Source organism: Gopherus evgoodei, chromosome 6 (assembly GCF_007399415.2).
Source record: "Gopherus evgoodei ecotype Sinaloan lineage chromosome 6, rGopEvg1_v1.p, whole genome shotgun sequence".
Classification (NCBI taxonomy): Eukaryota; Metazoa; Chordata; order Testudines; family Testudinidae; genus Gopherus; species Gopherus evgoodei.
This window is the reverse complement of record NC_044327.1, coordinates 125086583-125099923: the sequence shown is the minus strand read 5'-3', so window position 1 is coordinate 125099923 and position 13341 is coordinate 125086583. Positions and strand designations below refer to the sequence as shown.

Sequence of the window (13341 nt, the reverse complement as noted above, 5' to 3'; positions counted from 1 at the left end):
GGGAGTTGATAGGGGGGTTACTGGTCCACCCTGGTTCCAACCACCCACCAGTTAGCTGCAACGGGCTGCTCTTCCTGCAAGCAGCAGATAAAACAGGGGGCTGCCAAACGTTAGAAGGAAGCATTTCATAACTTTAAACAAGCATGTTCCCTAAGTGATCAGCAACTTAACATCAAAACAACTGGGATAACTTTAAGTGAGGACTTCCTATCCTTGTACAGGGCACAGTAGCATCTGTGGAGAGTTAGTCTCTGTTAGCCATGGGAAAACCTCACACAGTTGGTGTCAGATAGACATCTAGAACTGAAGGTCCTTATCTGAATTAATATCCATACCTTGTGAGGCCTTCGCTATAACGGAACCCTCAATGGGTTCTGGCTCTTTCCCTGTGGCTCTTCATTATCTTTGAAGTAAAAGGTCTTTCTCCTGTCTAGCAGCTCCTCTGAGTGGAGTGGAGGAAACATGCACCTAACATCTCTTCTTTGAGAGTGATGCCTAAGGCCATCCTTGTGTTCCTCTCCCACAGCTCCTCTTCACAGTGTGGGAAGTTCAGTATTTGTTCTCCTTCATTTCTTGCCTCCAAGTGTGTGATAAGCTCCTTTCGTGGGAAGGTCAGAAGACATCCTACTCCTACCAGCAGCCTCACTGGTGCTGTAATCAAACTCCCTGCATTCTGGGTTGCCTTCTGTAGGCCCGTCTGACGTTGCATGGCCTTTGAGAAGTAGTGGCATGGTTGCCCAGAATGGGCCTTGCAGAACAATGCAGAAAAGAGGAAGGTATATAAGGAGGCTGCAAGGGCTGATTGGGAGAGTCACAAGGCTAGTAGGATGGACCAGGATATGAGGTAAATTGGTTGTGTCTCTAACAAGACTTTTAAAGTCTTTAAAAAGGTTCAGCATATAGGATGAGTAGTTGAGATTGGCTTGTATTGAATCTGTTCTGGTTCACCTAGCTGTAGTCTCTAGTCTCTAGCCAGATTGTCCCAAACAGATACAAGCCCTCATTAGGGGCAGTGCAGAGCCAACCCACCAGTGTCTCAAGCAGCACAATCTTTCCCCCTGCTCTCTGCTACACATAGGCAATGGTCCTGCTGCTCCATCCCCTTGGATGGCCCCACCTGCTCCAAAGGCCAGCACTCAGTTGTAGTAATGCTATTGCCTCATCCCTTTTGTGGTACTAGAAGAGAACATTTCTGTAGTTAAAGAAACCTAAAGGTGAAGGATAAAGTAAAGACAGGAAAAAGGATGCAAAAGAACTACTGAACCCAGATAAGTATTCTAACCGCCCTGGGACTGGGTGCTGATCTGTGTGAATCAAACCACAAAGATAAGCTCTTGCATAGTTTGTCAGCTCTCTAGGGCAGGGACTGTTGTTTTATTCTCTGTTTGTACAGCACTTCACACTTTGAGGTTCTGGACCTTGAGTGGACCTAGACACTATAGTAATACAAATAACAAATTATAATAATAAATATAAAGATTAAATCTTATTACGCGTAACCATGGTACAGCATGTCAAGTAGGAATATAAGAGTACATAGTACATCACAGTTTGCTCACTAAGAGCTTCCAGATGACTTAATAACACACTGTGCTCCTCAGTCCATAAGTGGCTCCCTTTGACAATTCTCTTTGATATATCAGCACAAGCACACCTCATTAAATCTTATGTGCAATCAAATGGCCCTGATGCTCCCCAACAGTCTGGCCCATAGTGAATAGAGACTACAGCTAGATGAACCAGTGCAGATTTCAAACAAGTCAACCATCCTATGCGCTGAAATTTTTTAAAGCTTTTAAAAGTTTTTTGTTAAAGACCCACCCTATTTACTTCATTGGCCTTGGTATATTCAAGAGATGCATACTTATAATTGATAAAATATCACAACACACCTCATAGACTACTAAACTTTACGGTTAGAAGACACCATCATGCTCATCTAGTCTGACCTCCTGCACAAAGTGTATTATTAGGAATACCAGCTCAGAACCTACAAGAGTAGGAGGCAAAACCATTCATGTCAACATCTGACTGGCTTCTGAGGATAGCCCTGAAACAGTAAAAGAGTCCAGTACTCTAACAGGCATCCTAACACTTGGAAGTGGGAGAAACAGTAGAATCCAACAGAAAGTAGCTGGCAACTCGCCAACTTAACAGTCAATTCCAAGGTCAAACCACCCAGGAGTTAGTTATACATGAGGAAGAAGAGAAGGTATCTAAACAAAACCAAGGAAGACACCAGATCTCTGCTTCTCGAGGATATCTAGCATGCTGGTGATAAGAGTTGATAACCATATCACGTGTCCATCCATTCATTAAGGGGAAAAAAATCCACCTCAGTGCAGAACGGCCCACTTCAAAAACAACTGTTTTGAGAAAAATAAGTGTGGGATGATCAGAAAGTCACTGTGGTGCCTCAACAGCGGTTATTGGCAGATAAGTATTATAATCCTCAGAGAAGCTTTGGTTGCTGTTTTATTTTCAGTTATTGGGGGATGGGGATTCAAACTGGAAGTGGTGCAGACAAGGGCTACTGGGATGATCCAAGGAATGGAAAACCTACCTTATGAGAGGAGGCTCAAAGAGATTGGTTTCTTTAGCCTAACCAAAAGAAGTCTATGGGGAGGTCTGACTGCTCTCTATAGATACATCAGAGGGATGAATACTAGAGAGAGCGAGGAGTTATTTAAGTTACACACCAACCTGGACAGAAGAACAAAAGGCTATAAACTGTCCATCAACAAGTTTACTGTCAAAATTAGACAAAGGTTTCTAACCATCAGAGGAGTAACCTTCTGGAACAGCCTTCCAAGGGGAGCAGTGAGGGCAAAAAAACCTAACTAACTGGCTTCAAGACTGAGCTTGTGAAGATTATTTAGGGGACGGCACGATGGGACTGCCTACGATGTCCTGTGGCCCATCGGTGACTGCCAGTAGCAGAAATCCCCAGCTGCTGGAGATGGGATACGAGATGGGGAGGGCTCTGAGTTAGCACAGAGAATTCTTTCCCAGGTATCTGTCTGGTGGGTTTTGCCCACATGCTCAATGTCTAACAGATTGCCATATTTGGAATCAGGAAGGAATTTCTCCCCAGGTCAGATTGGCTGAGACCACTTGATTTTTTCACTTTCCTATGCAGCATGGGGCATGGGTCACTTGAAGGTTTAAACTAGGGTAAATGGTGAATTTTCTGTAACATGACGTTAAACCATGATTTGAGGACTTCAGTAACTCAGACAGAGGTTGGGGGTCTATTTCAGGAGTGGGTGAGGTTCTGTGGCGTGCAGTGTGCAGGTCAGGCTTGGATGATCACGATGTTCCTTTCTGACCTTAATGTCTATGAAAAGGAAGGGAAGAGAGTGTGGCCAACTCTTTGCAATTTTGTCTCAAGTTTTGCAATATCTGGTATATTTTTTAAATCCACACCTTTTGTGATTACTTGCTTACATGAGAATCTCAGCTTTTTCTTTTCTTTTTTAAGTTCCAGTTTCTATCCTCATGGTTGCAGAGAAATGCTTGAAAATGTGATCTGAGTGAATCCAGAAAACAACTCTTTTTTAAAAAAAAGCAAATAAAAAGAACCTCAAATTTATTTATTTTTTTAAAGATTTTAAACCCAATCTCATGAGTTTTACAGGCTTGGGCTTGGCAATACTAGAAGATATAACAATAGCCTCTAGAGTCAATTGACATTGACTCTTGCCATGTGACAGGGATGTGACCATGTCTTAGATCATGTAATCAGGCCAGGAAATAAAAATCAGTCTCTTATCAGCACTCAACCTGATCTACACTTTTTAGGGGCAACCAAAATACTTGCAGGGAATTTAATGCAACTAATTGGATCTTCCCTAGCAGTTTGGATATTTCATTTCCAGCCTTTCTGTATTTGTTACCAAAATGACTGCATTCCTCTTTTCTTTGTCCTCTGTGAGTCACAAACTGTCAGTGATCTTTTTTTTTGGGGGGGGGGGCGGGGAGAAAAGTGGGCTACATATGGAAAATATATTTTGTTTTGTAATTAATGAAAACCAGACTTTGGGAAGTTGGCCGTCCAGGTCTTTATTTATATGAGAGCATATGTCTGTGTTTTGTTTATGACTCACTCCTACTTCTTGCATTGTAACTTGGGTTTGTTTATGCAAGCTCTTTGTGGAATCCAAGCAACCTGGTGCTATATGAGCCAATAATTTATGTTCTCCAAAGGGGAAAGACAATGAATGAGTTTTCTGCTCTGAAATTGGTGTATCCCAGAGCAAGCAAGTAGTGTTTTCTGCCACTTGACTGTTCTTGGTTATCTACAGAAAATGTTAAAATAGAACTTTATTTTAAACTACCACTAGAAGGATTGGGCTGTTATCCACGAACGAAGTGATAACCCCCAAGTGAACCTTTCTATAAATCTTGGCTGCTTTTGAAACTTCCAGGATTTGAAACCCAAGCGACTGCTTGACAGTCAGGTGTAAATTAAGTTTGCAAGTAGACATGGACCGAGGTTAATTTAGTGGGATATAGTTTATTCTTTACTACAAAATCCTGAATTCTCTCATTTCTTTTCTGTTAGTGCAGAAGATATAGGTTAGGAGTAAAAGAAAATCCACATTATTTCAGTAGTTTAATCAATACATTCTGTTTCATTCACAAAGGGATAGTCGCTTACTCATAACCTGTGAGCAAGTTATGAACTGTGAACTGAAGCCCCCATCTAGTGAAGAACAATTCAACAATTTAAGAAGGTCTAGTGTCCTAAGCAAAGGACTGCTGAGTTCTGTTCCCAGCTCAGACAATGACTCGCTGTGTGATCTTGAGCAAGTGATTTAACTACAGTTTTAGATCCTGATCTAAGCTACAGTGGTCTGAATTCAGAGTAAGGGCTTGATCCAAAACCCATGGAAGTCAATGGGAAATTTTCCATTAACTTCAATAAACCTTGGATCAGGCCCTAGCAACTTTGCAGTCAGTAGAGATAAGTCACCATAAAACCAGTGTAAGAGAGACCAGAACCAGACTCTGGGGGTCTCAACTTCCCCATATGCAAGACTGAGTTAATAATTCTTACCTAGTTCACCAAGATGTCATTTGGACTAATTGGCTCATGTTTGCACAGACCTTTAAAAAACAGAAAGTACCGCTACATAAATTCTGGTGTTATATGCGACCCATGCAATCCTACTGATGCCAGGAATCCCATTCAAGTGAACACAGAATTTAGCCCTAAGATTGTTGTCACTATTATTGCTATATTTTAAAGTATACAAGCAACATTTTCCTGATTTTGAAATTAGCATTATTAGTGCCAGTTTTTTTTGAATGCTTAATTTTGTAAGGGCAAAATTCTGTGCAATCCAATGGAAATTCAATATTATAACAATATCTTCCATCATAGGTACTTACATGGCCCCCATTAACTGTAACCTTTGGGCACCTCACAATCTTTTAAATGTGTATATCTTCACAACACCCCAGTTAGGTGGGGAAGTTCTTTTACCCCCATTTTACTAGATATGGGCCTAGTGGGATTTTCAGAAAGCACCTAGGCATTCATTGATTTTAACAGGAGTTAGATACCTAGGTGCTTGTGAAAATCCTAGAGGCACCTATCTGCAGCTTCAATTGTCTAAAACCTTTACAAATTTGGCCCAAAGTGACTTGTCCAAGGTATTTGGCACAGGAGAGACGTTCCTACTTTGTCAGACACATGTGGTGTCCTGCCTCTGGAAATTTCCATCGTATGCATCTGACGAAGTGGGTATTCACCCACAAAAGCTCATACTCCAATACGTCTGTTAGTCTATAAGGTGCCACAGGATTCTTTGTCACTTTCAATACAGGTTCTCAATTTGTCCTAAAAAAACAAGTATAGTAGGGGAACTGAATGACAATCTTGCACCTAAGTACTAATATTAGAAATTCTGGTAAGTTTTAGGGGGGGCTTTTGCAATGAATAAATGTTGCATATGCACATTCACTTCCTTGTTCTGCCCAGAAAACTAGTGCTGAAGCATTTTGAGAAAAGGTGTTTTAATGAGGTGTTTTGGATCCTTCTCTGATTGCACTTACTTATGAATGGTTTTTGAGTTTCTCCCATCCACCCAATATTACAGAATGTAACTTACAAAGAATCTACAGTGATTCGCATTAAAGAGACAGTATTTACTCACCCTTACTGCTCTGGTATCTGAGAGATTAGTCATATTCTCTCTAAGTGTAGGCATTTACTGTAGTATCTCTGATACTGCAATGTGGCAACTGTTGTTGACTCTGACTTTTTTTCAGTGTGACTGTAGTGTAGACAGCTGTCAATTTTATGACTGATTAGTTCAGGTCAGTGCTTAGGGTGGTGATATTAAGGAGCACAAGTGTGCTAGTAAGTCTGGAAGCTAAAGAGAACCACAGAGTCTATGTCCACTGGTTTCAGTAATGGGTCTCCTTTATAGTCATTACAACTGATTCCTGTCACTTCTTAACTGCAATGGATATTGCAGTGACCATTAAAGGGCAGGGTGAAGCCATCATATGTGCAGATTTTGTGATGTATGCCAGATTGGTGACCAGTCCTACCAAGGTTGACAACTAGTACATTAAATCAGTGTGGCATCTCTTCACTACCATGCCCTCCAACACCACGGGAAGGCATCAGAGCAGGGACAGAGAGCAGGCCCCTTCATGGCAGTCCCATACAGCAGTGGGGTTAAATCAAGCCCATTGTAAAACATGTTGTAGTGAAGTCTTTATTGCTTTGGAGTTTCACAGGTCATTAGGCAAAAGGAATGAAAAGCAGGTTGGCAACTACAGGTTGCTCCAGAGAGGACACGAAGATGGATAGATCTTTGAGGACTGTTGTGTAGTCGGGGTCCTAATGTCTTTTATCTAAACGGGCAATAAAGATTATAACAATTGTTCTTCCATGGCTGATTCAGCCACTATAAGAAATAATCTTGTCGTCTTCTTTTTTTTTTAATTGCTTTTTCTGTGCTGGTTTCCATCTTTCTGTCATGATTTATCATCATCCTTTACTATTAATCATTTCATTCTGCCCTATTAAACATGTTCAAAACCACCAGCTTTTCGTCTTTCTAATGGTTGGAGGAGCGAGACAGTTTTCATTAGTTTTTGTGTTAACAATGGATGTTTCTCTCCCTCTCTCCTCGCAGCCAGCTCACCACTGAAAAAGAGATTCAAGCGTCGGGAAATCGAAGCAATCCAGTGTGAGGTGCGCAAGATGTGCAACTACACCAAGATCCTGTCCACCAAAAAGAACCTGGATCACGTGAACAAAATCCTGAAAGCCAAGCGGCTGCAGAGACAATCAAAGACAGGCAATAACTTCGTAAAGAAGAGGAGAGGACGTCCCCGGAAGCAACCTTTCTCATTTGACGAAGACTCCAGAGACCAAATGCCAGTTCTGGAAAAATGCATTGACCTTCCCAGCAAACGAGGTCAGAGACCCACATTGAACCCTTTAATACTGGAGCAAGCAGCCAGTCAAGATACAGTCATGGCCACCATTGAGGCTGTAATAAACATGGCTCGAGAGACACCACCGCTTCCCCCTCCTCCCCTGCCGCCTCCTCCTCCACCCCCACCCCTTTCCCGGACACCACGAGTTGGAAAGAGGAAAAACAAACCACATCTGCAGCAGCATCAGGAGGAGGAGGAGGAAGTGAAAGTAAAAAGGCACCGAAAAGCAAGAGGAAGTGAAAGTGAAATTCTTCCCTAGTACAGACACTTCCAATGGAATGCCAGTATCGAGTGCTGAGCACTTCCTGACCGACACACTGAAGTGTGTAAGGGTGTAGGCTCTGCTTGATTCCTGAAGCTGCGTCAGAGTCACTCTCCTCAGTAGAATGGCAGCCATAACCATTCAATTAGGATGGACCAATAATAATAATCATCATCATCGTCGTCATCTTTGGCACTAGCATGTAGGGAAAGGGGGAAAGGAGCAGGGTGTGGGTGGGGGAATTTCAAAGTTAATGAGATCATCCACTTTGCAGAGTGTCCAAAACAAATCAGCATCTCAGCATTGCTGTTCTCATATCTTGCAAGCGGAAGGCTATCTTCTCAGTATGCAACTGAACATCGTCATTAGAGCTGCATACCCGACTTTGATTTTATTTGGTGGGTCAGGCACAACTACGAATAGCTATACCATAGTAGAACTCACTGTAAAAAAAATAATGTAAATTCCTCAACTGTGATCTCTGTTATGATCTGTTTGAATTCACTTAAATTTTTCAGTTTTATAAACCTGCTGGGCTTTGGGGACATCATAATCCCAAAAGGCCTGAATCTTACTCTAGCTATAGTTTTTTTTCTCAGTTATTTGCCTACTTACAAGGACTAGCTGCAATATAGGCAATACACAAATACAGCCTTACATGCGCACACACGCTCATTCCAAGTGCTATCCTGAGGAATGATGGAATAGCGTCATGTTTTAAAATAAGGTGTACATAGATATTCAGTAATGGTAGCACCTTTCTGGTAAGAAACTTTGTAATTCCCAGTGGCATGTTAACAAAGGGGTCACCAGTCACCAAGTTGTTTTCATGCTCAGTATATAGCAGTAAAGAACAGCAAGAAACTTCCGGGGAATAGAAAATATTGTACAATATGGATAAAATCACCAAAAATGAGGGGCGGGGGAGGACCCGATCCTGCTCATTCTCATCACCAGGAACTCTCATTAAAATCAGTGGGAATCCCAGGTGCAGAATGTTTGCGGGATTGGATCAAAACTGTGTAGCAATGCCTTGGTATGTTGTTTAAAAAGAAAATAGCTAAAGTAGGTTGTTTAAAAATTACAAAAATAAAACCATATAAAGAAGTAGGTTATTTCTTGGCAATTACTTCGTAAGACAAAAAAGGAATAAGTGTTCTTATCTGAAAAATAAAAGTAATGTTCAAAGGGTAGCACCACTGCAGTTCTATTAATGCCACTTTGGACAAGTTCTCCAAGTTGTGGTTGCCTTAATAAACTAAAAAGTTTTTTTGTACATAATGTAATTACAAAGCTATCAGTCTGCATGGATGCAAACTGTGTGTGACAAATCGTCTCTTTAAATGGTCAGTTTAAATTGTAAAGTTCTCCTTCGATTTGTACTTTAGCCATTGATTTTAGTTTGGATAAAATATCTGATATCAATATCCACAGCCCAGTTAAAAACATCAAGCAAACTAAGACTGAAGATGAAAAGCTATTCCACTGCAGTCATAAAACTTTCTAAAAGTCAGTTGTTGAAATTTTAAAACAGGAACCTTCAACTTTATTTTATTTTAAATTCCTCCAAGATTCTGAACACCTGGCCTGGCAAGATTAATGTTAAAAGAGGAAGTGAGGGAAATTCCAGCGAGGGAGTGGAAAGTGGACTTATTAAACGATTCCCTAGTTTGAGAAACCTTTGATGTGGCTTATCGCCAAGGAAATTTCAAATTGCATGACACTAAATAAATAAATAAAAATATTCTCCGAAAGAAGAAAGTGTTTCTTTTCTGTTCTTTATGTACAGAATCATATCAAGACTATGGTGTTAAAGGGACACTGTAAACATAAAGCTCATTCTTTTTAAAGATTGATTTTTTTTCTTACTTCTGTTATAGCACCTTAGGTTATTCAAACTGAATGCATTTTTTCAAAAATCTAGGGACAAATTTTGTGGTCTTAACTCAGTTAAAAGTCTCATTAAAACCAGTGAGAGGGACCTTAGGATTCTGTTCCTAATTTGTTTTTGCACCATTTATTCTACCAATTTGCTTTTTGTGGGGTTTTTTGGGTTTTTTTTATATTATTATTATTATTATTTCCTTTGCAATTCACACAGTTTAGGAGTAGCCTGGTCAGTTTCTCATTCTGTTACCATCAGTTTTGCTTTCTGGTCCTCATGAACTAGAGCAGTGTTGCTGGTTGAAGTCTTGGTAGTGCAGAGAAATGTTTAAATTCCCCCCCATAAGCAACTGTATTGGTATTTGATTTTGAAAGGAATTATATTTTTTCCTCACCTTTTGGCCTCAAACGTTGACAGTGTCTCTTTAAATGCACAAGAAAAGTGTATTCTTGTTTTCCAAGTAGACTGTAAATGGAAACTAATCCCAGCATTGACGGATCCTAGGTTCAAACTCAAGTGTTCTGTTTCCCTATTAGCATAACAGAGGGTTGCATGCTTAGCAAGTGGAGAAAAGGTCTCAAAGGGCCAAATTTTATCCTTGGATGCCACATGTGGATCCCACTGAAGATCGGAGTTGTCTGTGTATCTCCAAGGGCTGAATTTGTGTCCTGAAGTTTGGCTGTTCCTACAGAGGTGCTGCCCCCCATTCACATAGACACCTCCCACACAGCATCCAGGCATAAGGCAGAGTTAGTTCTCCCTGAGCACTAGACTATGGAGCTAACTCAGTGCTTCATGTCCCCAAGAGGGCAGAACTAGTGGGTTGAGGGGGTGGCTGGAATCCTGCCCCATCACACTCTTGCTAACAACTGAAGGAAATGTACAGTCTGCTGCCCACAGACAGAATGCTTAAGATCAAGTACACTCCACCACTACTACCTCCCCTGCTTCTCTTCCCTGCAGGGTTCCTCATCAGTACAAGGGCACAACTAGGAATCAACAGAAGGTATCCAAACAGTAGCTTCCAAAGAGTTTACAGTGACACATCATCTAGGTCAAGTGGGCTTAACTAGCATGAGTGAGGATTTGTTTCTTCATCTCAAGAGATTGCAATGGAACATGGTAGGAAGCAAGGATGCTCTGATCCAACATTGGCTGTTTGTCCAAAGAACAGCATCGCGCCACCAATATTGGGTGGCGGATGATTAGCATGCTAATTTGTATGAAACCAGGCAGAAAATGTTGCTAGGTGGCACTCAGACTTTGTGTTCTGCATGTTGCATAGTCTATAAAGATGATAGGCAAGTTGCTGACGGAATAGTATTATAAGGTGATGTACTACATGCAGGTCATAAAGGATTTAGTTTTAGGGCTTAAGGCTAAAATCCCACTCCTGAAGTTTATTACCCAACCTTATTCCAGTAATGAGCTTTTTTATTTTTTTCTCGCTACCACTATTAGATTTACTGAGGAACTGCCTAAATTCTCAGAACATATTTCCAAGGAATGACTATATAAAGGAAAGGGGACAGTTGGGAGCAGTGAGGGGAAGCAGTTTCTTGAGCCCTTCCAATACTAAATGTTGCGTGAAGCAGCTTGAATGCTTTCGGGCACTGTAGAAATAAACAACAGCAACACTAATAATAATAAATACTAGAGTATTCTGCAGCATGGGCCATATTTCTCCATTTTCCAACAACAGTGCGTTGGACTATTCATTGTGTTTGTATTGGCTGTACTAAGCTGGGCACAATGGGGCCCTGGTCCATGACAGAGGGGTCGCAGGTGCTACAGTAATACAAATCTATAATAATTATTATTCTATACACAAGGATCTCCCTAACTCTTCTTTTCACATCCCCCAACTCAGGAAATCACTTAAGCATGCGTTTAAGCACTATCCTCCTTCCAGGGATGCTTTTCTGAATTGGGGTGACCCCGATCATGCCTTTGTGATACTTCTTCCTTCTAGCATCATCCAAAATATGAGGTGCAGCAGTTCTGAGACAATTAGAAGCACATTTAAACAAGAGAAACCTAAACCTAAAGATGCCTCTCTAGGTTGCATAAAACACTAAAAAAAGGGGGGGAAAGAACAGAATTGTAAAACCATTAAAAAGCTGCCAATTGGACAGCATGGGGAAAGCAGCTCAATCCCATGTTGGTTTGTTTTTACTTTTTTCTTTTTCTTTAAGCTATTTCTTAAAATAATAAATGCACATGAAGTGTTAAATATGTATATACTGTATTTCAAAAAATTAAAAAAAAATTCAAACGAATGGGGCACAAGATTGTTCTATAAGTTGTGCTGGCTAATTTTTAGTTTGTATTCATAAGTGGTTTTTAAAAGCCTTTTTTAAAGTGTAATTTGCATGTTCTACTTTGATTGTATGTAAACATATTTTAGAGCAAAAAAATGTATTTGTATTTTATTGAATATAGAGGCAAGAGAAAAACCTTGTACATTGTTTGAAATGTTCTTTTTGTAACAGTTTTTATTCATGAAGCATTTTTGTACATTTAAAAATGGATATGGACTTGGTGTTATTTGAGGCTTAGATACATCTGGCATGCTTTAATGTCATGCTCCTTCATGATCTTAGATGTTGGTTTTTAAACATTTTTTTCTAAAACAAAGCTCAGTCTTTTGGCTACCAAGTCTGGTTAGCACAGTGTAGAGCACTTAACTAAAAAAAAAAAAAGGAAAAAAAAAAAAAAGAAAAAAGAAAAGAAAAGAAAAGAAAAAAAGTTAATCCTATTCATATGTTATTCATTGTGTGAAATTAAAGGAATTCAATTCAGTCTAACATGAGTTGTGAATTCTTTTGTCTTATTTTCCATCTGTTTCACATCACTGAGGAGTTTAATAGCTTTTAGATACCAATACCATGCACTCACAAGCCCTCTTTATGGTAATGGAGAAAAACATGCTTCAGTTCTCTTTTTTTTTTCCAGAACGTCCTTAAAAGTGTAAAAAAAAAAAAAAAAGAGAGAGAGAAAGAAAGAAAAAAATGTCACATGTTATGGGCCTCATTTTCCAAAGCGCCTTCAGAATTTGTTTCTGGAAAGCTAGGTCTGTGACTCCTGGGGCACGAACACCCCCTGACCCAGATCGTGCCCCCTAGAAAAATGCATGGGCAGGAATCTCTGCACACCTACCACATGGAAACATGGATCATCTACCTTCACATCATGGTATCCCTTGCTCTAGAAACCATGGAGTCTTCTCCGGGTGGTCCATGACCTTTGCTGAAGGAAGAGAGCGACTCAGATCGGGGAGAGGAGTGGATAGCACAGGGATGGTGACAGGAGGATGCATCTCCTCCCATTCTGGCCCCTCACTTTCTGTCCTCGGGGCTCCCAATGATCAGGTTGAACTCCTAGTAGCATGTGTCCCATTAAGATGTACTGCCAGCAAGGTGTGGAAAGTCGCCTGCTGGCCAGCATGAATGACCCTGGCCTCCCACAGTTTCCACATCATCTCTGCTGACCATCGAGGCTCCACCAGCTTTGTGGGTGGCTGCACAACCTTTTGCATGGAAAGCAAATCCATTGCCCCCGACAGGCTAATGTATTGAGAGTTTCACTTTGGGTTCCCCAGAGAGATTCCCTCCTCCAAAGCAACTGCCTCTGGGTTTTCCAAGGGGAGAGACTTATGCTTCCAATTCCTCCACCACCCCACCAATTGCACTCCAGAGTCAATGGACGTTCTATAAGCAGCATGACTAGAGGC

At 40.8% G+C, this 13341-nt stretch overlaps 1 protein-coding gene across 1 annotated transcript in view; it reads left to right on the top strand.

The window, feature by feature from the left end:
* Nucleotides 1–12300, top strand: part of SETBP1 (SET binding protein 1) — a 330296-nt gene extending 317996 nt beyond the window's left edge. Inside the window, exon 5 of the mRNA XM_030567249.1 lies at nucleotides 7155–12300. Within this exon, the coding sequence (XP_030423109.1) occupies nucleotides 7155–7720 (566 nt within the window). The 3' untranslated portion in view covers nucleotides 7721–12300. The remainder of the gene's footprint in view (nucleotides 1–7154) is intronic.
* The last annotated feature ends 1041 nt before the right edge of the window (nucleotides 12301–13341 follow it).